This window comes from Ovis aries, chromosome 12 (genome assembly GCF_016772045.2).
Source record: "Ovis aries strain OAR_USU_Benz2616 breed Rambouillet chromosome 12, ARS-UI_Ramb_v3.0, whole genome shotgun sequence".
Taxonomy (NCBI): domain Eukaryota; kingdom Metazoa; phylum Chordata; class Mammalia; order Artiodactyla; family Bovidae; genus Ovis; species Ovis aries.
In genome coordinates, this window is record NC_056065.1 from 64534408 (window position 1) to 64561513 (window position 27106).

Genomic DNA, 27106 nt, shown 5'->3' on the forward strand with positions numbered 1-27106 from the left:
GAACAAGATACATATGAACATTCTTACAAGCAATGAATTAAAGCTGATCCAGAATGCTAGCCTACATTTTTCAGCTTGAGATCACTGTTGTATATAACACTGTGTAAAAACGTTTTCTTTTTAACACATTAAACATTCACATCACAATCCAAAGTTCATTTTTTCCTCTGGAGACTCTAACTGAATTAATGTCTCGGCCTGGACTTTATAGACTTTTTTTTGTGGGAATACAATGGTCTGTCTCAGCTATCAAGATGGGAAATCAGTAGAGCAAGTGCCAGATTACATGGAATTTGATATCACCCAGTATACTCGGGAAGAATTTTATTTGTTGTTACTTATCTAGCTTTTTTCCTAACCACTTTGGTTCTCTGATATATTAAACCATGGGAGCATTTATAAAAGGAGAAATTCTTCAGTCTATGAGAAGTTGAAACTCTAACCTGTTCTTGGGTGTATTTTACTCTGGATTACCACACGAGACATTGTTCACTTCAGTTCAGTTAAGTCACTCAGTCGTGTCTGACTCTTTGCGACCCCATCGACTACAGCACGCCAGGCTTCTCTGTCCATCACCAACTCCCAGAGCCTACTCAAACTCATGTCCATCGCGTCGATGATGCCATCCAACCATCTCATTCTCTATCATCCCCTTCTCCTACCAGGCTGTTTAAGTAGTCCCAAATCTTTTGTTTTCCTTCTTAGCTACTCCAAGTCACCAAGATTTACTTATAAATAAGTTTCCATTGCTTAGTATGGAAGCCAAGGGACAATCTATTTTCATTCTTCAACTTTCTGTAATAGACAATGACATTAAAAGTCAGAAACATTTAATATTCATGCTAAATAGATCACATTTTTTCTAGGCAATAGAACTTCATTTATTTGCCAAAGGCTAGCATTAACCTGTTGCTTTTTTTTTTTCTTCTTTCAGTTGAAATATCTTTCTGTATACTTTTGGGATTCTCTAACCTCTCTGCCCCATACATCTTTTTTTTCTTCCCCTTAAGTTGAAAATCTTCCCCTGAAGATGTCTGGACCTGTTCACCTAGTACCTATTCCATTGGATCTCCTTATTTATAAAATTTCCCCTTTCCTCATATGAACAACAGAATGCTCCTAAATGCTTCTAAATTCCATCACGTGAACTAATTGGGATCTTTAGACCTCTAATTACTTGAATTACTGTCAATGAACCTACTGCTGCTGCTGCTAAGTCACGTCAGTCGTGTCCGACTCTGCGCGACCGCATAGACGACAGCTCACCAGGCTCCCGCATCCCTGGGATTTTCCAGGCAAGAACACTGGAGTAGATTGCCATTTCTTTCTCCAATGCAGGAAAGTGAAAAGTGAAAGTGAAGTCGCTCAGTCATGTCTGACTCTTAGTGACCCTATGGATTACAGCCTACCAGGCTCCTCTGTCCATGGGATTTTCCAGGCAAGAGTACTGGAGTGGGGTGCCATTGCCTTCTCCCAAGGAACCTACTAATTTCAGAGTTATTTGCTTCTTTAGGGCTTAGCAGCTGTTTGAAGCAGAGAAGGCAATGGCACCCCACTCCAGTACTCTTGCCTGGAAAATCCCATGGACAGAGGAGCCTGGTAGGCTAGAGTCGATGGGGTTTCAAGAGTCGGACATGCCTGAGCGACTTCACTTTCACTTTTCACTTTCATGCATTGGAGAAGGAAATGGCAACCTACTCCAGTGTTCTTGCCTGGAGAATCCCAGGGACGGGGGAGCCTGGTGGGCTGCCGTCTATGGGGTTGCACAGAGTTGGACACGACTGAAGTGACTTAGCAGCAGCAGCAGCAGCAGCAGCAGCTGTTTGAAGAGGTAAAAGTTAATAAGTTCATTCAAATTTAATACATTCTAGGGCAATTTATGAATCTTCATGTGTGGTTTTTACATCACAGGATACATTTCTCTCTATACATAATGCATTTTTTAATGCATTCAAGCTTTTTATCTGGCTTTCAACAGTTTGACTTCAGCATGGACTTCACTGTGTCTATTTTACCTGGTATTCATTTAGTATTTTATACCTGTAAATTTCTTTCATCAAACTTGGGGAATTATTAACTTCTTCATTTTTTTCTGTTCCATTCTCTTTCTTTCCTCCTTCTAGTATTTCATTTACATATATGTTGGATTGTCTGATATTATGTAGCAGTTCTCTGAGCTCTGTTTATTTTTTTAAAATCATCTTTTCTATGTTGTTCACTTTAGATGATGTCTTGGATGACTGCTGTACCTTCAATTCACTTATTTTTTCCTCTGTAATTTCCATCTGGCTGTTAAGTCCACCCAGTGAATTTTGTATCTCTGAAATTTTGATTTTTAGCTTCAGAATTTCTATTTGATCCTTTTTTTCATTTTCTCTGATGAGGTTTGTTTGTTTGTTTGTCTCCTGAGAGTTTTATTCACTGAAAACATACTTGTGTTTTACTTCATTGAGGATAGTTATAATAGTTGCTTTAAAGTTTTCCTCTGTCAGTCTCAACATCTGATTCATCTCAGGGTCAGATTCCAGAAAATGTGATCCACTTTCTTGATTTTCATATGTCACTAGCTTTGAATTGCATCTTGGACTTTTATGAATGATGAACCGTGGATGTTCTGGATTGCATTATTTTGCTAAGATGAGTATTATTTTCTTTGCATCAGCAGGTGATTCTCTTGACTACATTTAAACCATAAACTCTCTTTCTTGGGGGACAACTCTAGTCTCAGTTCAGATCTTTTGTTTTTAACCGAACTGCTGGGATTTTGTTTCAGGTGGTTCAGGATCTGTTCAGAGATGAAAGCAGAGTTTGGGGATCCTCTCTCTCTGGCTCCTACCCTTTGGGGATTTCTTGATCTCTTCAGCTTTCAATGTTTCCTGGCTTCACTTTTTTTGCTTCTACAGATAAGAAAAACTGAGAGTTTTCCCACATGTGCCCCTGCTGCTGAAGAGCCTGCCTTCCAGACTGTACTTTATTTTTGTTGTTCAGTTGCTAAGTCCTGTCGGACCCTTTGCAACCCAGTGGACTGCAGCACACTGGATTTCTCTGTCCTCCACTATCTTCCAGAGTTTGCTCAAACTCATGTCCATTGTGTTGGTGATGCTGTCTAACCAACTCATCCTCTGCAGCCCTCTTCTTCTTTTGCCTTCAATCCTTCCCAGCATCTGGGTCTTTTCCAATAACTTGGTTCTTCTGCATTTAGCTCAAGCTAACTCCAAGAAAAGTGAAACCTTCCTTGTGGTGCTTCATCGCCCTACAAGCAAGCTTGCCCTCCTGACTAGGCTCGGGTGCTTCTGTTCGCATTCCAGGGTATTCTGGAATACCTATTTTTGTATTATGTTCTTTTAGGTATTTGTCCTAATATCTAGTTTCTATTTTTGTATTATGTCCAATTTTTATAGATGTTTTCTTCTGGGGTATAATCTCAGTCTGTCATATTTGGAAGCAGAAGTTCTATCCCTGTCTGGCACTTTGACTCTTGAGAGAGTCATTTCATGCCTTGGTTAAACGCAATATCTCCTAAGCAGTCCTTGCTTCCACCCTTGACCCCTAAGATCTAGTCTCAGCACTTCAGGCAGAGGGACACAGAAAACATAACGGGAACTTCTAGCGTCCTCCTATTTCACTCACAGTAAATCCATAAATGCTTAAAATGTCTTACACTGCCTGTCTGAAACTGCTCAGCCTTCTTGACTTCCACGTCACATGCTTATGCTGGTTTCCTCCTACTTTTCTAACCACTCGTGTTTACATCCAACAACTCGTGTTTACTCTTGTTCCTCTAATCCTAAATGGTCGGTTCACCCTAAAAATAAGGTTCTTGAAACTCCGGTCTCTCTCCTTTCCGCTTTCTTTGGAGAGCTCATCCACTTCCACACTTTGAGCTGACACGTCAGGGCAAAGAGGCCTTAAGGAGCCCCCATTTTCTCAATAGAGTTGTAAACGGCGCGGATGTAAGGAGAATTAAGAGCTTCTGATCCTTCTTCACGCTAGCACCCACCCACATCTGAATAAGCTCAGACGCAGACGGGAGGGCGTTCGCTCAGGTTAAGGTTCTGTTGGTCTGAAGGTGGGGCGGATCCTCCCAGCACCTGAGCTCTCCCGCGCCGGCGCAACACACGACGCGGAGGCGGAACCCAGACGCGCGAGTCTCTGCTTCTGGCCGGGCGCGGAGAGCACGGCGCGGTGCACCACGGGCGCGCCGCACGGCCGGGCATGGAGGAGCGCGGCGAGTCCCAGCCGACCGCGGGCTGCGGCGATGAGCGCCCGGGCGACGATCGCGGCGGCGGCAGCGCCCACCCGTGGGCCCCCGAGGACGCCTGGATGGGCACGCACCCTAAGGTCAGCAGGCGCGAGAGGAGCAGGGCGCCCTGCCCAGGCCTGTACCCAAGGCGGGACCCCCGGGCCGTGCTCCCCCTTGGGCCCTTGACTCCCCACCCAATGGGATCGCAGTTTCCCCGCGAACCTCACGGAAAGGGGATTCTTTTTGCTCACCTCCTGCTGCAGTCAACATTGTTTTTGTTTGTTTCAATGAGTTAAACTATTGTTCTGACACCGCCCCCTTCCGCCTCGCCTCCCTGGGACCGTTCTTAACTGGAGGGAACATCGCCAGATTAGAGCCACACCATTAATCTCAGTTTTGCTGTTCAGGGTCGTTCTTGGGGATGGTCTCATTTAATCCTCATAGTAACCAAGCGGAACCCACGAACTTTCCCCAGTTCGTGGGCCTCGAGTAAGCTGTAGTAGTCTACTATGGTCAAAGTTTTAGGCACAGTCCTCATTTGCCTCTGTGGGCAAATTCCTGCCTTTTACCAGCTATGGCCCAAGCAATGAATGAACAGTGAATGGATATGAGTTTTGCAGAAATCTCAGAGACTACGTACTTTGGTCTAGTTGTTTGAATAGAATTGCAGTCTTCTGCTGGAGAGCAGTATTTCATAGATAATGATCTACAAACATCCCAGAAAAGGAAAAAATGGAAGATCTTTTCATCTTCTCTTGCTTGATTTTATCCTTCTGCTCTGATCCCCTTACACCGTCTCAGGGTGAGAAAAACGAACGATAACATGGAGATATTATTCAGTGCCATCAAAGAACCAAAGTATGGAGAAGGAGCATGGTGGTCAGGAGCATACATTCAGACTGCCTGAGTTTGAATTCTGGTTCTGTCATCAGCTTTGTGATTTTTCTTTTTTTTTTTTTTGGGGGGGGGGTGGTGTCGGAAAAAAAATGTTTTATCTCATTGTTCCTCAGTTTTCTCTTCTGTAAAATGGAGATAAGAATAGTACTAACTTTATCAGGTTGTTAGAGGATTAAGTCAGTTAATATTAGTAAAGCACTTAACCTATGGTAGCCACTACCTAAATATTTAAAATAAAACACCAATAATAAGTTTTAAAAGCTATTTCTAGATATGATGTTACTATTTAATTTTCATACTTGCAGGGTTTTTTTTTTCTTTAAAGTCAAACGCTCTATAGGCTCGAACCATCAAATCTTTTCTTTCATTTTTTTTTCTTGAAGGATCTAATTGAGCTTAAAAAAAAGAAAAGATATTAGTTGTTTGATTTTCAGTTCTGCATTTGCATTATTCAGTTTGAAAATTACTTCAGTTCAGTTGCTCACTCGTGTTGGATTCTTTGCAGCCCCATGAATCGCAGCACGCCAGGCCTCCCTGTCCATCACCAACTCCCATAGTTTACCCAAACTCATGTGCATCGAGTCGGTGATGCCATCCAGCCTCATCCTCTGTCGTCCCCTTCTCCTCCTGCCCCCAATCCCTCCCAGCATCAGGCTCTTTTCCAATGAGTCAGCTCTTCGCATCAGGTGGCCAAAGTATTGGAGTTTCAGCTTTCCTTCCAAAGAAATCCCAGGGCTGATCTCCTTCAGAATGGACTGGTTGGATCTCCTTGCAATCCAAGGGACTCTCAAGAGTCTTTTCCAACACCACAGTTCAAAAGCATCAATTCTTCAGCACTCAGCCTTCTTCGCAGTCCAACTCTCACATCCATACATGACTACTGGTAAAACTATAGCCTTGACTAGACAGACCTTATTCGGCAAAGAAATGTCTCTGCTTTTGAATATGCTATCTAGGTTGGTCATAACTTTTCTTCCAAGGAGTAAGTGTCTTTTAATTTCATGGCTGCAGTCACCATCTGCAGTGATTTTGGAGCCCCCCAAAACGTACTCTGACATTGTTTCCACTGTTTCCCCATCTATTTGCCATGAAGTGATGGGACCGGATGCCATGATCTTTGTTTTCTGATGTTGAGCTTTAAGCCAGTTTTTTCACTCTCTTCTTTCACTTTCATCAAGAGGCTTTATAGTTCCTCTTCACTTTCTGCCATAAGGGTGGTGTCATCTGCATATTTGAGGTTATTGATATTTCTCCCGGCAATCTTGATTCCAGCTTGTGTTTCTTCCAGTCCAGCGTTTCTCATGATGTACTCTGCATATAAGTTAAATAAGCAGGGTGACAATATACAGCCTTGACGTACTCCTTTTCCTATTTGGAACCAGTCTGTTGTTCCATGTCCAATTCTAACTGTTGCTTCCTGACCTGCATACAGATTTCTCAAAAGGCAGGTCAGGTGGTCTGGTATTCCCATCTCTCTCAGAATTTTCCACAGTTTATTGTGATCCACACAGTCAAAGGCTTAGATTTATCATCCTTAAGCAGCACTTTGGTTATATAATTCTCATATTTAGAGAATTTCCTGAAGGGTAAAATTCATACTTTTACCCTGGCCATCAAGACCTCGCCCCCTGGTCCCCAGATGCTTTTTCGGTGTCATTTCCAAACTCATGTGAGGTTGAGGAGGACAATTAGTAGCACTCCTCTTTTCCTGCATCTGTACACACTTTGGTGGAAGCTGATGGAAAGTGTGACTTTAGTACACCCAGGTGGGTCTGCAGATGCCTCCCCTCTGCATTGACCCTGCTCCGCACCCACCTAGTCATTGACAGAGCTGCAATACCTCAGGACTCTCCTGTAGGGGCAGGCTCTGAGGAATGTTCACTCTGCGCTGACCAACGAGTCTGAAAGCCACAGCAGCTTCCTTGATCCTTTCTTTGAAACTCAACAGTTAACGAATTCCCTACTCTTGAGTGAGCAGGGGTGGGGAGAGGGGCCAGGAATGCTCTTCTAGCACAGCTCCTCCACCGGCAAATGAGACCAGGGAATCAGAGGCTCCCGCTAACCTGCCCCGACAAAAGTCCTATTAAGATGTCTCTACTCCTGGCAGGTAGGTTTCTTTCTAGGCCCTTGAATCCATGTTGCTTATTTCCACTTTCATGTGATAACTCACACTGTCACTCTTTCTCTGTTTACTCAATTCATACATGTCCTTCAGGGCCCAGTTTGCATCCCACTTCTGCCAGGAAACATTTACCAGCCAAGCCACCTGAGTGCAGCTCCTTTGACCTTGTGTCATTTTTTTTTTTTCCATTCACTTGGCTTTTAGCCACTTACTGTAACATATTATTATTTATCTGCAATTGCAAGTGTGTATGTGTTTACCCTAGCAGTCCATAAATTTTTTTAAGAGATAGTTGTCAGGGCTTAATTGCCAAGTAACTCCCACTATACCTTTAAGAGAGTCTTATACATAATCTATTGACTAGTTGTTAATTGAAAGAAAATGCTAAGAGATTCTTCCTTCTCTCTTTGACAATTGCATTTTGATTTGCAGTATTTAGAAATGATGGAATTAGATATAGGAGATGCCACCCAAGTTTATATAGCGTTCTTGGTTTACCTGGACCTCATGGAGAGTAAGTAATTTATTATTTTGTTATTGGGGCTGTCGTGGGGGAATGAGTTGGGTCGGGATATAGCATTTATGCATTTGCTGTTAATTTTGTCAGTGTTGTGATTTCTTTATTCATTAACACTGGGAATTATGAGTAACAGAAAATACTAGAAAGATAAAGGGACATAGCATTATAAGTGATGTTTGCTCAGCTGAGTATTAGGTAGATGTTTAGACCTTTTATTTTTTTGACAAATATTCTTGTCCATTCGATGATACACTTTCAGGTAAAAGCTGGCATGAAGTAAACTGTGTGGGACTACCAGATCTCCAGCTCATCTGCCTTCTTGGTACTGAGATAGAAGGAGAAGGGTTACAGACTGTGGTACCTACACCCATCAGTGCTTCCCTCAGCCATAACAGGTGGGCAGCTGATTTTGATTTTTGTTTAGCAGGTTAGTTCCTTTCCTGCATAAAGCGCTGCTGCTGCTGCTGCTAAGTCACTTCAGTGGTGTCCAACTCTGTGCAACCCCATAGACGGCAGCCCACCAGGCTCCACCGTCCCTGGGATTCTCCAGGCAAGAACACTGGAGTGGGTTGCCATTTCCTTCTCCAATGCATGAAAGTGAAAAGTGAAAGTGAAGTCGCTCAGTCGTGTCCGACTCTTTGCAACCCCATGGACTACAGCCTACCAGGCTCCTCTGTCCATGGGGTTTTCCAGGCAAGAGTACTGGAGTGGGTTGCCATTGCCTTCTCCAGCATAAAGCACTGCTGCTGCTGCTGCTAAGTCACTTCAGTCGTGTCCGACTCTGTGCGACCCCATCCCTGGGATTCTCCAGGCAAGAACACTGGCGTGGGTTGCCATTTCCTTCTCCAGCATAAAGCGCTAGGAATCCTTAAATTAGAGTTAGTAATATATTTTAAAGGCTTCCCTGGTAGATCAGGGGTAAAGTATCTGCCTGCAATACAGGAGACATGGGTTCCATCCCTGGGTCAGGAAGATCCTCTGGAGAAGGAAATGGCAACCCCCTGCATTATTTTTGCCTAGAAAATCCCATGGACAGAGACAATCCTGGTAGGCTATAGTCCATGGGGTCACAAAGAGTCAGACATGACTTAGTGACTAAACAGCAGCAACAATATATTTTAAAAGGAGTTTGGGGGTATAGGAATCATGGCTTTATTCTTGGCTATTTGAGAACTAAGTTAAATATGCGTGTTGAACAAGTGTTTATTTACCGTAAAATGTTACTGTATTTTTCATGCTTGTTGGGAGTGGTTTCATTTTAGATACTTTTAACTTTATAAAAAGGCATGTAATCTTTTGAGGCTTGCTTTATTATGTTAAGGTTATATTCTGATGTCTTTTGGCCAGGAGGGTGGGCTGCTGTATAGCATTCCATCGTGTGATTATACCATAGTTTTCATGTCTCTCCTGAGGATGGAATGCTGCTCATGTTTGACTTCAGGGGATAGTTTCAAACTATCTTCCAAAGTGGTTGCCTTAGTCTACTTTCCCCTGCACAGTAAATAAGACCTTTGGAAGCTGTATGGTCCCTGACATTTAGTGTTCCCTGGCTTTTCAGTTGTTGTCAGTCGAATGGCTCGTCTAATTGTGGTCTTAATTTGCAGGTCTCTGATACTGAACATTTATGTATATATGTATTATTTCCTCTCTTGAGAAATGCATTTTCACATCCTTTACCTATTGGATTATTTGTAGTTTCCTCATTGACTCCTAGGAGTTCTTTATATATTCTTGACAGTAATCCTTTTGGTTGTGTTTCCCAGCTTTAAAAATCTGTCTTTCAGGTATCTTTTGATGAATAACAGTTTTTAATTTGAATATAATCATATTTATTAATTTTAATAATCAATATCTTTATATCTAATATATAAAGATATCTAATATATAAAGATCTAATATATTCCCTGGTGGCTCAGAGGTTAAAGCATCTGCCTGCAATGCGGGATACCTTGGTTTGATCCCTGGGTTGGGAAGCTTCCCCTGGAGAAGGAAATGGCAACCCACTCCAGTATTCTTGCCTGGAGAATCCCATGGACGGAGGAGCCTGGTGGGCTACGGGGTCGCAAAGAGTCAGACACGACTGAGTGACTTCACTTTCACTTTATATCTAATATAAGAGCTATTTCCTAAGTAAAGATTTAAAAGAAGTTCACCTGTATTTTCACTAAGAGTTTTGAAGTTGCTCATTTTAATGTTATGAGAGGAAGGCTAGGGACCCTGTTTTCAGTCGGATGACCATTTTTCTCTGCCTCCAGTTACTGAATAGTCCCTCCTTTCCTTATTATCTGACATGCCATCTTTGTGCAGCTATGCTTTAATTTGTTTCTGGCCTCTCTTTATATTCTGTTAGTCAACATATTTATTCTTATGCCAGTACCAGGTTTTCCCAATTGCTTGCTTTGTAAGAAGACCTGGTTTCCAGTTAAAAAGCCTCCTTTTCTGTTTTTCTTCTTTAGAAGCTGTGGCAGGCAGCTTCTAAGATGGCTTCTTGTAATCCAGCCTTCTGATGGTCACACTTGTGTTATTCCCTTCCCTGGAGTGTGGGCTGGAATTAGTGACTTGCCTTTTTATTGGGGAGTGGGTGTTGTGCACTGAGCAGCTTGTGGGGTCTTAGTTCCCCAACCAGCGATCAAACCCGGTCCTCGGCAGTGAAAGCATAGCGTCCTAACCCTTGGAGCACCAGGGAGTCTCCATTCCATTGTGTGATTATACCATAGTTTTCACTATTTGACTTACTGTTAATACATAAAACTTGGCAAAAGTGATGAGATGTTACTTCTAAGATCAGATTATAGAAGATGTAAGGGTATTTGGGGTCTTTTGTGTTTCCATACAAATGAAAATTTTTTGTTCTTGTTCTGTGAAAAATTGTTGCTCAGTTCCTGAGTCATTATCCAATTTTTTGTGACCCCCGTGAACTACAGCTTGCCAGGCTCCCCTGTCCTTCACTATCCCCCAGAGTTTATTCAAACTCATTTCTCTTGAATTGGTGATGCTATCTAGCCATCTCATCTTCTGCCGCCCCCTTCTTCTTTTGCTTTCACTCTTGGCCAGCGTCAGGGTCTTTTCCAATGTAAAAAATGCTCTTGATAATTTGATGGAGACTGCACTAAATCTATAAATTGCCTTGGATCATATGGTCATTTTAACAGTATTGATTTTTCCTGTCCAAGGACATGGTATATTTTTCTTTCTGTCTGTGTCATTTTCGATTTCTTTCATCAGTGTCCTATAGTTTTCAGAGTACAGGTCTTTTGCCTCCTTAGGTAGGTAGGTTTATCCCTTGGTATTCTATTCTTTTTGATGCAATGGTAATCGTGAGAAAGAAAAATGGAGCGATTCTTGAATAAATCTTGTGAAATGGAGTAAATCTTAAAAAAGAAGAATGGAGCTGGAGGAATCATGTTCCATGACTTCAGAATATACTACAAAGCTATAGAAATCAAAACAGTATGGTAGTGGCACAAAAGCAGACGTATAGATTGATGGAACAGAGTAGGGAGTGTAGAAATAAACCCACACACTTGTGGTCAATTAATCTGCCAAAAGAAGGTAAGAATATACAATGGAGGAAAGATAGTCTCTTTAATAAGTAATGTTGGGAAAACTGGACAGCTATATCTGTTAATAAAAGAAAGAAATTAGAACATTCTCTAACACTGTATACAAAAATAAATTTAAAATGAATTAAAGACCTATGTGTGAGACAGGGTATTATAAAACTCCCAGAAGAAACTTAGGCAGGCCATAATAAATCACAGCACTATTTTTTGGATCTGTCTCATAGAGCAATGGAAACAAAGGCAAAAATAAGTAAATGGGACCTAATTAAACTTAACTTTTACATAGCAAAGGAAACCATAAACAAAATGAAAAGACAACCTATGGAATAAGAGAAAATATCTGTAAGCATTCAACTGACAAGAGCATATCTATCTATATGTGTGCGTGTGTGTATGTATATATACACACATATATACATGTGTCAGAGAAGGCAATAGCACCCCACTCCAGTACTCTTGCCTGGAAAATCCCATGGGCAGAGGAGCCTGGTGGGCTGTAGTCCATGGGGTTGCAAAGAGTTGGACATGACTGAGCGTCTTCACTTTCACTTTTCACTTTCCTGCATTGGAGAAGGAAATGGCAACCCACTCCAGTGTTCTTGCCTGGAGAATCCCAGGGACGGCGGAGCCTGGTGGGCTGCTGTCTATGGGGTCGCACAGAGTCCGACATGACTGAAGTGACTTAGCATACATGTGTGCCCAGTCTCTTCAGTCATGTCTGACTCTTTGCAACCCAAAGGCTGTAGCCCGCCAGGCTCATCTGTCCATGGGATTCTCCAGGCAAGAATACTGGAGTGAGTTGCCATGCCCTCGTCCAGGGGATCTTCCTGACCCAGGGACTCACACAAACACACACATACACACACACACACACACACACAGGCTGTATACCTGAAACATTGTAAATCAATGATACTTTGGGGAAAAAAAACAGTGGCTTCTGTTGGGCACTCTCTTTCTGACTTGTTTGTTCTGAGGTAAGCCAGCTGTGCTGTGAACTGTCCTAGAGAAAGGCTGAACATTGAGGAGTGAAGGTAACGAGTAATGGAGCCAAGTTTCTTGTGAGATGGGGAGGGGAGGATTCAGGAGACTAGTTAAAGAGATTAATCCTGAGCTGGAAGAGGAGCACCTGAACCTCTGAGGCTATGGGGCAGGTAGAAAGGACAGATAAAGACCTAGGTGTATTTGGGTGGGTGTATAAGTAGGGAAGAGGGCTTGGAGCTGTTGTTCGGTCACTAAGTCATGTCCGACTCTTTGTGACCCTATGAACTGCAGCATGCCAGGCTCCTCTGTCCTCTAGGATCTCCCAGAGTTTGCTCAGATACATGTCCATTGAGACAGTGATGCCGTCTAACCATCTCATCCTCTGCTGCCCTCTTCTCCTTTGCCTTCAGTTTTTCCCAGCGTCAGGGTCTTTTCTAGTAAGTCAGCTCTTTGCATCAAGTGGCCAAAGTACTGGCGCTTCAGTGTTAGCAGCAGTCCTTCCAATGAATATTCAGGGTTGATTTTCTTTAGGATTGATTGGTTTGATCTCCTTGCAGTCCAAGGGACTCTCAAGAGTCCAGAACCATAATTCAAAAGGGAAGTAGGCAGAGCACCTTAAATTCCAACATGAAGCATTTTGATGAATACCTGCTTTTTTCCTAATTCTCTATGAATGCATAGAGAATTAATACATATTGATTTAGGAGAAAGACCGTGGACTAAAGCCAGAAGGCCTGGATTCTGGTCTTGGTGCAGATTTTTGTTTTATGGCTGGAGACACACAATTCTTGAGTTTCACTTTGTCTTTTATTGAAGGTTACAGGTTATCAGTAGATAATATGTGAGATCCCTTCCAAATCAAAGCTACCATAATTGGTTATTTTTTCATTGTGTGTATTCCTTAAAATTACATTAAGCTAATTTTTAGATTTCTATTAAATATTTTTGGTATGTATGATTTGTTACAAGAATTATCTTTCGATATTTCAGGCTATTTATACTATTCTTTGAGAGGCTTCTTACTGTGAGATTTTTCTGTGTGTTTTGAGAATCAATACACAACAATTTAACTAGCTTTATTTCCAATAATGCTTCTATCTAAGAGACATAATAATTCACTCCTTCAGACTCTCCCTTTGTGTCTTTAAATTGCTGTAACAATGTCATCCTAGCTAGTATTATTGTTATTTATTTGGACAAGGAACTACCATTTAGAATTAACATATTTAATCCTAAAAAACAAAATGAATATAGTCTGTTTGAATCAAAATCATTTCATAAATCTAGAACTATAAATTTGCCCGATTAATTTCTAGTTTTTCCGTAATTGTGATTATTGCTTTTCTAGCTTTTTAAGCTTGTTTTCTTCTTTAAGTAGAATTAGTTGGAAGGTTAACTTAGTAATCCATTTTTGCACTCTTGTATTTAATAAAGCAGAGAGCTTAGTCTGTGTGTCTTATTTTTATATAAATATTCATGATTATATTAGGCAGTGGAATGATAATATAGAAAATAGCACAAATGGGACCCAGTACACATTAGATTTATTATGCTTTCTATGGCATAAAATGTTCTCAACTCAAAGAATGCAAATAACCTTTTAACAAATAAAGATTTGTGTGTTTGATTTCATTCCTCAGGTTCTAACAGGAGTGATATTTTTAGGTAATAGGCAAACTGTAATCTATTTTTACTCCCATGTGTACTTTCTATATAAAATGTTACATATATAACAGTAATGGTGCAATTTCAGACATTTGTGGTTAATCTAGGAATTTTCCTTCATTAGTAACACAAAGAAAATTATTGACTTTGAATCTCTGGCCGTCTTGTATCGGGAGGAAGTTCACTAAGACAAGTCCTAAAAGTATTTGGGTAGGAATTTATGAAGGTAACTCACCTTAAAAAAATACATTTTTTTAAATTTAAGAGAATAAACAGCTCTTTATTTGATAATAAACCATCTATAAAAAGAAATCCCTGGGTTCACTTTAAAAATTATTATTGTCAGACAATATTGCTTGGATTTTTTAGTCTTTACCTAGCAAATATTTATTGACTTATGTCAGGAGGTGGTCTGTGTTAGAGATACTGTGCTGATCAAGACAGCCTGTTTCTTTCCTGAGGCATAATTGTTATGCAACATTGTGTTAGGTTCAGGGGTACAACATAATGATTTGATATTTGCATATATTGCAAAATAATTACCACGATAAATCTAGTTACCATTGGTCACTGTATATAATTATAGAGTTTTTTTCCTTGTGATATGAACCCTTAAGATCTACTTTCTTAGCCACTTTCAAATAATGCAATATGGTATTATTAACTATAGTCACCATGCTGTACACTACATACCCATGACTTATTTATTTTATAACTGGAAGTTTATACTTTTTAACTCTTTTCACCTGTTTTACCCACTGCCTCTGGCAACCTCCTATCTGTTTTCTGTGTCTATGAACTTTCGTATGGGTGTGCAGTTCCACGTATGCAGGTGACCATATGGTATTTAAGACTTTCTCTTGAAAGTAATGTTCTAGCTCTAATTATTGGCTTGGAAAATAAATTTTATTTCATTTTTTGGTAATTGTTAGATGAGATCTAGGAAATAAAGTTGTCCTTTGTTCAGAAATTTAATTAACAGTAATTTGGGACCACCTCCACTTAGTTTACTATTAGGTAATTGAATAACAGGGCTTCCCTATTGGCTCAGTGTTAAAGAATCCACCTGCAATGCAAGAGACTTGGGTTTGATCCCTGGGTCAGCAAGGTTCCCTGGAGAAGGAAATAGCAACCCTCTCCAGTATTCTTGCCTGGGAAATCCCATCGACAGAGGAGCCTGGTGGCCTACAGTCCATGAGGTCACAAAAAAATTGGACACAACTTAGCGACTAAACAGCAACAACAAATTGAATAACAGGAGTAGTGGGGTATACTGACAAGCACTTTACTTAAGGTTGTATCAGGGCCCAGAAGGCTGGGAAAAGCCTCCTGAAAGTGCTAAGAAACCATGTGTTAGCAAGACAAGTGGAAGTAGTGACTGCCTACCTATTATGGAATCTGGTTCAGAGTAGGTGCCTAGTGGCATGGGCTAAGGCCATTAATGAACAAATGAATAGAACGCATGGGAAAAGAGGGATGGGTGGGAAATGAGGGAGGAAGTGTTACATACATCTTCAAGGACATCACTGTTTATACTTTTTTGCTGTTACAAATTATACTGTAATGAATATCCCATGTAAGTATATCCTTGTTCTCATATATGAGAGTCTCCCTAAGGGAGAAACCTGGAGGTGAAATGGCTGGGACATACAGCATTTACAGCTTCATCTTTACTGCTTATTAGTAATCTGCTCTCCAGAAGGTTATCAGTTCATAGTCCCATTGACAATATAGAAGTTTCCATAGACTAGGAGAAGAGATTTACTGATGTATAACTGACAAAGATTCAATCAGAATATGTAAATAACTTCTGTGACTTGAGGGAAAAAGCAATCCAGATGAAAAATATGGGCAAAGAAAATGAACAGCAGTTCACAGAAGAAGAATTAACCAGGGAAATACAGACATAAGATGTGCTTGTTCATGTTTTAGCTTAATGATGCAGAATCTTTTCAGACAGTTTCTGATGTTAAATTTGACAAAAGGTAGATCTGGGAGGATGTTTGAACAGGCCTACAACCAGTCCATTCTGAAGGAGATCAGCCCTGGGAAGGAAGGAAGGATGCTAAAGCTGAAACTCCAGTACTTTGGCCACCTCATGCGAAGAGTTGACTCATTGGAAAACACTCTGATGCTGGGAGGGATTGGGGGCAGGAGGAGAAGGGGATGACAGAGGATGAGACAGCTGGATGGCATCACTGACTCCAGGCACGTGAGTCTGAGTGAACTCCGGGAGTTGGTGATGGACAGGGGAGGCCTGGCGTGCTGCGATTCATGGGGTCGCAAAGAGTTGGACACGACTGAGCAACTGAACTGAAACTGAACTGAACTGAACAGCTAGTTCATGACTTGCTTTGGAGTGAATTAGAAAAAAGGGACTTCCTTGGACATACAGAAAAAGTCTTCACCAGGATTTAGGTTTGGCAAGCTCCATCAAACAGATTTCAGACACCCTTTTACCTAGCACCTTTGTGCAAGGTCCAGTCTGTACAATATACATGATTCCCTACCCCTGAAGCACGTCTGCTGAGTCCTAGGTTTCTAGAAGTAGGTCTTAAAAAGTACTGCTGCGTGGATGGTGTTGTGGAAGGACTTTATGCAGGGGAATGACGCAGTAGCTTATTCCATGTGGTTATAAGAATATTTTGCATTGGTAGAGAATGTTACAGAATTTTAGAGTACCTTCACTTATTTCATTAGATCTAGAACCCTTAGTGGTATGCAGAGTTCTTGTTTTATCCAAATTTCATATATTAAAAGCTGAGCTTAAAAAGGTATTTTTATTTATGCTCTACTATTTCCAAAAGATAATAAAGGATTCAATGAATTGCACCAGAATCTCCTTGTAGATAACAAAGTCTCATAGCTATCATTCTTCTTACTTTGCTGGCGACTTTAAAATCTCTTATTAGAGAATAAAACCAGATACAGAAAGCAGCACAGTATAAATGCATAGGCTGCGTTACAAAGAGAACATTTTGAACACTTGTAACCACCACCTAGTCAAGAAATGAAACCTTTCCAGCCATCTCAGAACTCCTTCAGTGTGCCCTGTGCTAAGCATAACCTTTTCCTTTCCCATTATTCTTACTTTTATGATGATAACTTTTATTTTGGTATACTATTGGATGGTATACTCATGGTGCATTTTAATGTTTCCCTGTCCTCTGTATTTTCTGCAAATTGGCAGCTGGAATCAGGGCTTTGATTATTATCATATTAATAAGACTATAGCTGGTGGTCTGTTCTTTTATCAGGAGGCATATAATGCCCTTTTATTTTTTTATGTACATTTAAAAATCAATGTAATTTCTACAAATAAAGCAGTTCCTTATTTGTATCTCATAAATTTTTCCATTAAAAAATATTTGTGGTTATATCCTATAAAACTCTGTTAATCTGCCGTAGAGATCAACAAGCTATCCATAAAGCTCTAGATAGTAAATATTTTGAGATTTGCTGGCTGTTTGTTTGGTCTCTGTTGCAACTCCTTAGCTCTGTCACGTTAGGGGGAAAGCAGCCCTAGACAAATATATAAACAGATGGGTGTGGCTATGTCCCTATAGTTCATTTACAAGAACAGAGGGCATCCAGATTGATCCATAGACTGGTGGTTTACCCACTCCTGATGTGTGGGTTCTGCCTCTATCCTTCTCTTTTCCTCACAATTTTTCTGTTAAAGAACCTAGGCTGTTTAACATACATACTCTCCCGTAGTATGGGTTTGTCGATTGCTCACTCATGGTGCGTTTCAACATGTTTCCCTGTCCTCTGTATTTTCTGCAAATTGGCAGCTGAAACCAGCAGCTTGGTTAGATGCAATTGGATCACATTCTAGCTGGTAGTCCATTCTTTCATCAGGAGACGTGTAATGTCTGGTTTCCTCTCTGTGTGATCTTAGTAGCTACTGATGCTTAATGCCCAGCTCTGACTGGTGGTTTTAACCTTTATTTTAACTTTTATTTCACCTTTATTGTTGTCCTGACCCATGATTCTAGTCCACTCTCCTTGAACTGCAGTATAGATATCCTAGAGCTTTAGTTTGTATATTGTTCCCAGGACCTCTTTGTATTGACTCCCCACTCTGACTCTCACCCAAGAAAGCATAGTAGAATGTGAGTGGGTGAGAATGGTGATATATTATGGGGAATATTAATTTTATGTAAAAATATAGCCTGCCAACTTTGAAGCTTTGTTGTTAGAAATAAATTACCACACACTTGTACGATCAACCTGAGCACACCAGCTATAAACCACTATCCTAGACTGTGTTGCTTAGCTGCTTGATTGTGGTGTTTTTCTTTATTGTAAATGTTTTGTGTTCTTCACAAACTTAAAATGACATTTTTATTACTAGGGAATTTGGGTAGTATACAAAGCCCAAGAGCCAGAGGAGTTGGCAGTTGCAGTGGGTGCAACTACATGTTATCCACAAAGGGTACAGTGTACCTAAGGCTTGTTAGCTGTTACCTTTACTGAAGGCCCAAGTTTTAGAATCTTTTGTTTGTAATACTGGACCACACTCTGTCATTTTCATAGTTACTTAAACTTAGTTATGAACTATTTCCCAGTGATAATAATCTCACTGTAGTCCTTAAAACTATGGTAGTAACTGTCTTGCAGCTTGACTACTGAGTGAGAGAGTGGCATATATATTTGAAAAGCTTATTCTTTCCATTATTTATTTTATGGTGTATATGTTTTGGTTGGCCTAAAAGTTAATTCAGGTTTTTTTCAATAAAATTTAATGGAAAGCCTCCAGTGAACTTTTTGGCCAACTCAATTATTTGGTGACTCCTTAAAAGGTAACAGTTCTAGGCAACATTTAATGTTATATCTATGTCAGTTTCTCAGAATGCCCAGACAGTTTTTGTGTCCATTTCCTACTCATTTTCCCAGGGTTGGCCCCTGTTGGTTTTATGTATGTAGTTTCTGGCAAGAATACAGACAAATTCCATCACAGACCAAATGTGTGTTTGAATAGTGAAGTCGCTCACTCGTGTCCGACTCTTTGCGACCCCATGGACTGAAGCCTACCAGCCTCCTCTGTCCATGGGATTTTCCAAGCAATAGTACTGGAGTGGATTTCCTTCTCCAGGAGATCTTCCCAAACCAGGAATGGAGCCCGGGTCTCCCACACTGTAGACAGACACTTTACCGTCTGAGCCACCAGGGAAGTCTTGTGTGTTTGAATAGCAGTGAGTTAATGCAGTACTTTGAGCAAAAGTGCAGTCTGTGGTCATTGTTTTCTCTAAAGCACTTTATACATGAAATTAGTGTGTGTGTGTCCTCTGTTGCCTTCCAGGCTCCTCTGTCCATGGAATTTTCCAGGCAAGAATACTGGAGTGGGTTGCCATTTCCTACTCTAGGGGATCTTCCCAACCCAGGGATAGAACATGCATTTCTCTCTTTCTTTTTTTTTTTTTTTTACTTTAAGCTTTTTATTTTGTATTGGAGTATAGCCGATTAACAATGCTGTGGTAGTTTCAGATGAACAGGAAAGGGACTTAGCCACACATATACGTGTATCCATTCTCCCCCAGTCATGACTCTCATCCAGGCTGGCACATAACATTAAGTAGAGTTCCATGTGCTGTACAATATTGCACTTCCCTGGTGGCTCAGACGGTAAAGAATCTGCCTGCAGTGCGGAAGACCTGGGTTCCCTCCTGGGTCAGGAGATCCCCTGGAGGGGAGCATGGCAACCCTCTCCAGTATTCTTGCCATCCTGACATTGATATTTGTTGAATGTCCCTAAATGGATGAAGTCTATTACAACAAAATTAAGGTAGTTGTATAGGTTTCTGTAATAGTACTAGTATTATGGGTAGTTGTATATGGGAAAATACCTTCCTTAAGAAACTTACACAAGGACCCATAGCAAATTGTGAGGGGAAAAAAAATATTTTTGTGTTTTTTAGCTGTCAGTTTTGTTTTATTTTTCCTGGTAGAACGGTGTCATTTTCCAATTTGCATATCAATTTAATTTCCTCAGTAAAACATGAGAGATGTGCTGAAAATTCAAACCCCATTTGCCATGTTTTAAGCTTATCTGTTTTTATATATAAGTTTTTTTAAAAAGCCGAGCAGATAATTTTTTTTAAACAGCTGAGCAGAGTATTTTTTACAATTATGAGATCCAGGGACAGTTAAGATACTGTTTTTTTTTAATGCTCAGTAAATCTCTTTTGTTACAAAGGGCTATAGTTCCTTGCTGAGTAATACCAATGCATCATTCATCCTTTTAAACCTGACTAAATTATAAATGACTCTCTCCTCTCAGTGCCAGAGCAGGATAGTGGACAGCTTATGTGAGGATGGAACCTCTCCGATGACCGTTTTATCCCTCCACTTCCACAAATTAGTGGCGTTTCTTTTGATGTATGGTGATTGATAACCTCTCTAAAATGGGTACCTTCTACCAGTTTATCTGAAAGGCAGTTTTTCCAAATGTTCCCTTTCTTAGCATCTTCCTGTCTGAACATCACTCTGGAAATTAGGGGAAAAATAGCCTTTACCATTTCATATACCAGAGTGGTTATCTGCTAGTTCGGCAGCCATAAGGGTAAAAGTCTAATAACTTTTGCCATTTGATTTGATCAGAACTCTTTTGGTGAGATCTTTATATAATTTATGCTTTAAGAGAAGTGAAAAAATTCATTATACATAAAAATAGTGTCAGAGCCAAAGTTAGACTAGAAATCCTGTGAGTTTTTAATCTGATGCTTAGCTTATTAAGCTGTATCAACCTGTTTCCTGCAATGTTGTTGTCAAGGTTTTTAGTGTTTCAAAAGAATACATTCTTCCTGACTGCAATTCTTTTTACTTTGTCGGAGTTACTGTAGCTTTTAAATCTAGTTTTTAAGGCCTGTAAAGAGTAATTTTTCTTTTTTAAAGGACATAATTATTTTAAAAATATTTTATTAGCTGTTTATGTGTTCTCACAGCAGTAACCCAAATAATAAAAATGGACCAGTTGTTTATTTTTAAATCCATTGTACCCAGTGTTTTTTTTTTGAGGAAAGAGGGAAAAAACCCATATTTTAAAACACAGATGTGTAGGAAAAATTAAAATTTTATTTATTCTCCTTATACTAAAATAGTATAACTTTCAGTAAAAAATTTTATGAATATCTATAATTATACTTTCTCTTGGAGCATTAAATATGAATATAAATGAATATTAATAGAATTATAGGCCATCTAGAGCCGAAGAAGCATCTTTTTGTTTGAGGGGAAAGATAAAAAAGTAAATTGCATATTGCTGCCTCATATTTTAGGTTGCTTATTCATTTATTAGGCATCTGTTGTGTGCCGGGTTGCCTTTTCGGTTTGTTTATGATTTCCTTTGCTGTGCAAAAACTTTAGAGAATTAACCTATGGTTACCAGAGGGGAAGTGATGTGAGGCGGGATGGTCAGGGAGTTTGGGATTGACATGTACATACTGCTGTATACTTAGAATATAGCAATTGGATAACCAACAAGGACCTACTGTAAGCATGGGAAACTCTGCTCGATATTATGTAACAACCTAAATGGAAAAAGAATTTGAAAAAGAATAGATGCATGTTAAAAAAAAAAAACAACTCTTTATTTGCCTTCTTTCATAAATGGCAACACTATGCATTCTGAAGCTCAGGCCAGAAACCTTGCGGATAGTTATCGCTTTGTATCTATCTATACTTTATCTTTTAGAACAATTTTAAATTTACAGAAAACTTGAGTGGATAGTACAGAGGCTTCCCACTTAAGTTTCAGTCCAGCGCAGTGTTTATTAGTTATTATTGTCTTGCTTTAGTATGGTACATTTGTTGTAATTAATGAACCAATATTGATATAGTATTATTAAGTAAGGTCCATAGTTTTACGTTAAGGTTCACTGTTCTTATTGTACAGGTCTACTGGTTTTAACACATGCACAATGTCACATATCCACTGTTATACACAATAGTTTTATTGCCCTAAAAATCCCGTGTGCTGCACATAGTCATCCCTTTGCCCCTGCTCTGAACTGCTGGCTGCCACGGAACTTTTACCTCTCTCAGTAGCTTTGCCTTTTTTAGAATGGTGTATAGTTGAAAGTTTTGATTAGGATTGTGCTTAATTTATAGATCGCAATGGGAAGAATTGGCGTCTTAATAACATTGAGTCTTCCTATCCAAGGATATGGACTGTTTCTCCATTTATTTGGATCTCCTGTGATTTCTTTCATCAGAGTTTTATAGTTTTCTTTAAACAGATCCTGTGTATATTTTTCTTAGTTTATACCTAAAGTATTTAACTTTCTGGATGCTAACGTAAATGGTGTAGTGTTTTTCATTTGAAATTCCAGTTGTTCATTGCTGGTATATAGGAAAGCGACTGACTTTCATATATTAACCTTGCTAGATAATCTCTGATTAGTTTTAATCCACCTGTTCTCAGACCTCCAAATTAATTTGTTAACAAATTCTGTCACTTCTGCCTTAAAAGTTTACCTAAAATCTGACCGTCTCTCACCTCTTTTGCTATACCATATCATGCTGGTATAAGCTACTATCGTCTCACCCTCTGTGCTATTGCAACCTACAAAGTGGCCCTCTTTTATTACCACATTTATTGCTACCCAGTGTATTATATATTATTTACTTTCTTCTTCCTCCCACTTCCTTGATGGAAACAGGAACTCTGTTCTGTTCATTGCTATTAATACTTCCCCTGTGCCTAACCTAGTACCTGATATCTGGTGTCAAATAGGTATTTGTTGGATGAGTGAGGGAGATGACTCAATTTCTGCAAAAGAAAGTTGCTGAATAATATCTTAAAGAACATACGGTTGCTCCAAGCAACCTTACAAGAGTTTCTAAAAAACTAGAGTGTCTACAAAATTCATCTGTTTGCGAGATTTTCCCACACTTTACATGGTAACTGAAACTGTCTACATCTGTGGAGAGAACAGTCACAGATCTGGAGAGTCCCTCTGCTGATGCTATGAGTAGACTCCTTACCTTTTAGTTAAATTGTTTTCCAGCCATATCTTCACCGCTCACACGCCCTTCTTTTGCCTAAGTGCTTGGAAGAAGGACTTACAGTAATGGTGGAGTAAAGGGTTAATAGAACTAACAGATCCTCCTTTAGAACATTTTTAAAGTTGTTCTTAGTTATAAGATTTAATTCTGAAGTGCTACATATTTTTTGAAGGATACTCCATTATTATTTCCCGGTAAAAAATATTCCTTCTCTCCAAAAGTATATATTCTTTATTACAAATTCATTAAGTGATCATTATTTTATATGAGGCCTGAAGTCTAATAACTCGTGAAGTGACTTCTGGCGTTTGTCTGCCTGCATATCAGGATGCGTGTCCTCATTCAACCTCTGCTGGAAATCTGCCTCTGGTGAAACCACCCATTCTGGCAGCTTCTTTCAACTAGCATAGCATTTTTTTTTTTTTCTTACCCTCAAGAAAAAAACAAAAAACAAACTTGCAGTTTATTTTAGCAGAATGACTTCCCACTGGGGCAAATAGCCACACAGGCACTTAATTGTTGAGTAAACCCCCCTGAGACAGTAGCCGCCTTGATTTTTTATGAGGAAGGCATTGGCATGATCCCTTAGCGGGTGGTCTGTTGTTCTTGAAACTTTGAGGGTTGAGCCTGTGGATGAGTAAGGCCCCGTGGGCACCAATTTAATCTTGCATTGTGTTTCAGAGTTGCATTATGGTGTGTCCTTTCAATATATCATAATGAGGCAGATCAGGGAGTTAATGTCTTTTATCAATACTAAAGCATGTATCAATTTGGCCACACTGAAGAGGACAGAAGAACTTATTGCCTTCTGTGGGGTGAAATTAATAATAATTTTAACCCATGATGCATTAAGATTGAAGTTAAAATTAATGTTGTCTTCAACTTTTTTGCCCTTTGTGCAAATTTCCAGAGATTACTTAGTCTCTATTGTAGGGTTCTTACCAAAAAAAACTATATATATATATATATATGCTAAGATTTATCGAAAGAATTTAAATAGCTTGGAGAAATGGCAGTAGCCAAATAATGTTCTCTGTGTGTTTGCCTCAGATACGTTCTCAAGTTAGCTTTGTTAAACTTCAGAATCACTTTTTTCAGTATGCTGAGGTCCTCTCTAAACAGTTATAAGAAAGAAAAACCTGTTATAAACATCAAATTCTGTTACTGTTGATCAACAACTATGATACTGATTTATCTCTTTCTTAGGTGGGATTTTTCCCTTAAAATGTAATGAACTCAAAAATCTGAAGATCTTATTGTTAATACATAGGTTATATTTTACATATGTGAATTTCTATCAGATATGAACTATAAAGAGTTTTATTATCTAAATTATTATTTTAGATCTGTCTGATGTAACATCTCTACAATATCTTTCCAAAGAACTGAGCTTTTAAAAAATATGCATATAAGGAAACTTCGTTCTGTGGTTTCTAAATTAAGATTTCAAACTATGAGCTTGTTAGAGGTTAAATGAGACTATAGTATTTTAGTGATGCTTCATTATCCTCAGCATCTCTACAATCATGTGTGATTTTAAAAATAGAACTTTGAAACCTGTTGTTGTTGTTATATTGAGAAAGCACAGTCTATTGACTCAAATGCAAAGTAAACATCTTTAGGAGTTTATTAGTACCCCATAAGGGAACAAATAAGACAATTCTCAAATAGACAAAGATGATGGCATTACCTTAAACATGTGTTACAAATTGCCATTGACTATAAGAGATCCTGAACAAGAATCTTTGTGAGACTTCCCAAGAGTGCTTTGAATAACAGAGGCAGAGAAATGATTTAATTCTGTTATAACTGAGAAAATTCATTGGTAATTTCCCCCCCCACACACACACACACACTTCCACGGAGGATAAACAGAACTGTGAGATGGGAACTTCCATTTCATTTTTGACAGTGATTTCCCTCAACTCTGAAGACAATACCCCCTTTACAACTCTGAGCTAATTTTCAAATGTGAGGGTTTCCCACATGGGTGTTTTGAGTAAGTCTGAAAATGTTTTGCTATTTATATCAAAGAACTCTGGAAACAAATATGAATGAGATGGAAATTTCTATCCTAAATTTCAGTATTTGAGCTAGAATTCCCACGCAGTTTACATTAGGGGAAAAAACCACATTCATGCACACACACATACACGTATACATTTCTGATTTAAATCATGTTATATTGGGAGAAAAAGAAAATAGGTAAAAGTTGTCTTAAGTTGTTTTTTTTCCCCTTCCATCTGTGTCCCATCTTCGTCATACCCTGCCAGTTAGGGATATTTAAAGAAATTTACTTGTAAGTTATGTACATTGCAGTAGCTTCAGAATGTCACTTTCCATTAGTGCTGTGTAATAACACTTCTGATTAATATTTATGGTTGCTTCATCCAAATATCTCTTTATAAAGTAAACCTCTGATATGAGCAGTAAGCTAGCTAATTATCATACCATTCAATATAGGTGGATATTGTTTTTTAAGAGCAAGGTAAGGTAAGGTAAGGTAAGGTAAGGTGAAGTTGCTCAGTCGTGTCCGACTCTTTGCGACCCCGTGGACTGTAACCTACTAGGCTTCTCCGTCCATGGGATTTTCCAGGCAAGAATACTGGAGTGGATTGCCATTTCCTTCTCCAGGGGATCTTCCTGACCCAGGGATCGAACCCTGGTCTCCTGCATTGGAGGCAGACGCTTTAACCTCTGAGCCGTCCCAATTTTCAAAGAAGGAAATCTGGTGTAGATAGTTGATAAAAATACTGTATTCAGTGACTACCAGTCAGTTTGTAAAGCCTTTTCATGTATGCCACCCCACTGATTATTATAGTAATCCTATTTGTACACATCGAAGTATACTATCTTCAGATTATAGCATCATGTGTTAAAAAGACTTTCTTCATTGAATTGCCTTTGTCAAAAATCAACAGATCAGACTTATAGCGTATTAAGAAGTAATACAGATGATAATATTAACACAAAGGATGGGGCTGTAAAGAAGTAAGAAATGACAGAGAGTAACTTGAAGAAATATTAATACCAGAAATATTAAATATGTAGGTTAATATATTTTGTATCCTTTTTCCTCTTAACTTTTTTAAAGATATAAGATTATATAAAGTAATAATGTAACACTGTACTGAGTTTATAGTATATAGTCATACATGACAATAATAGCACAAAGGAGGGAGAAAAGAATGAAATTATATTGGAGTTTCTCTATTTGTTTTAAAATTGGATTAGAATTATTCTGAGTAAATTGTGATAAATTAAGGTGCATATGGTGTGATCTCTAGAACCACCACTAAGAAACTCAAAAAAGTACAGCTGACCCTTGAACAGTGCAGGGGTTAGGAATGCCAGTCCTCTGCATAGTTGAAAATCTGAGTACGACTTTATAGATGACCCTCTGTGTCTGCACTTCTGTATCCACAGATTCAGTAAACCAGGGATCATAGTACTATAGTATTGAATACATATTTATTGGAAAAAAGTCTATAGATAAGTAGACCTGCACAGTTCAAATCTGTGTTGTTCAGAGATCAACTGTATAGTTAAAAAAAGCACAAAGTAATTAAAATAGTATTCTAGAAAATATCAATACAAAAGAAGGAGGTAAAGGAGGAACAGAGGGACAAAAAAAGACATGTGATATACAGAAAGTGGAAGTGAAAATCACTCAGTCGTGTCCAACTCTTTGCGACCCCACGAACTATACAGTCCGTGGAATTCTCCAGGCCAGAATATTGGAGTGGCTAGCTGTTCCTTTCTCCAGGGGATCTTCCCACCCCAGGGATCAAACCCAGGTCTTCCTCACTGCAGGCGTATTCTTTACCAGCTGAGCCACCCAAAACAAATAGCAAAATGGCATACTAAATCCAACAATATTAATACTATTTTAAATGTGAATGGATTAAACTTTCCAATCAAAGGACAAATTATAAGACTGAATATAAGAACAAGATCCAACTACATGCTCTCTGTAAGAGAGACACTTTACATTCAGAGACAACAATTTTGGGAAAGTCTGAACTATTTCTTCTACACTGCTGTAATCTAAATGTGTCCCCTGTGTTTCATATGGTGAAATCTTTAGCTCAGAAGATGATGGT

At 39.3% G+C, this 27106-nt stretch overlaps 1 protein-coding gene across 3 annotated transcripts in view; it reads left to right on the forward strand.

Annotated features, from left to right (window-relative positions):
- Positions 1–4182: 4182 nt before the first annotated feature.
- TSEN15 (tRNA splicing endonuclease subunit 15) overlaps positions 4183–27106 on the forward strand; it is a 29360-nt gene continuing 6436 nt past the window's right edge. For 2 of the 3 annotated variants that reach the window (XM_060396195.1, XM_027975952.3), the window contains exons 1-3: positions 4183–4341; positions 7695–7776; positions 8042–8177. In XM_060396195.1, coding sequence (XP_060252178.1) covers positions 4216–4341; positions 7695–7776; positions 8042–8177 — 344 coding nt within the window. In that variant the 5' untranslated portion in view covers positions 4183–4215. Of the gene's footprint in view, positions 5046–7694; positions 7777–8041; positions 8178–27106 lie in introns of all 3 variants that reach the window. The other variant, XM_060396196.1, reaches the window with a different exon arrangement.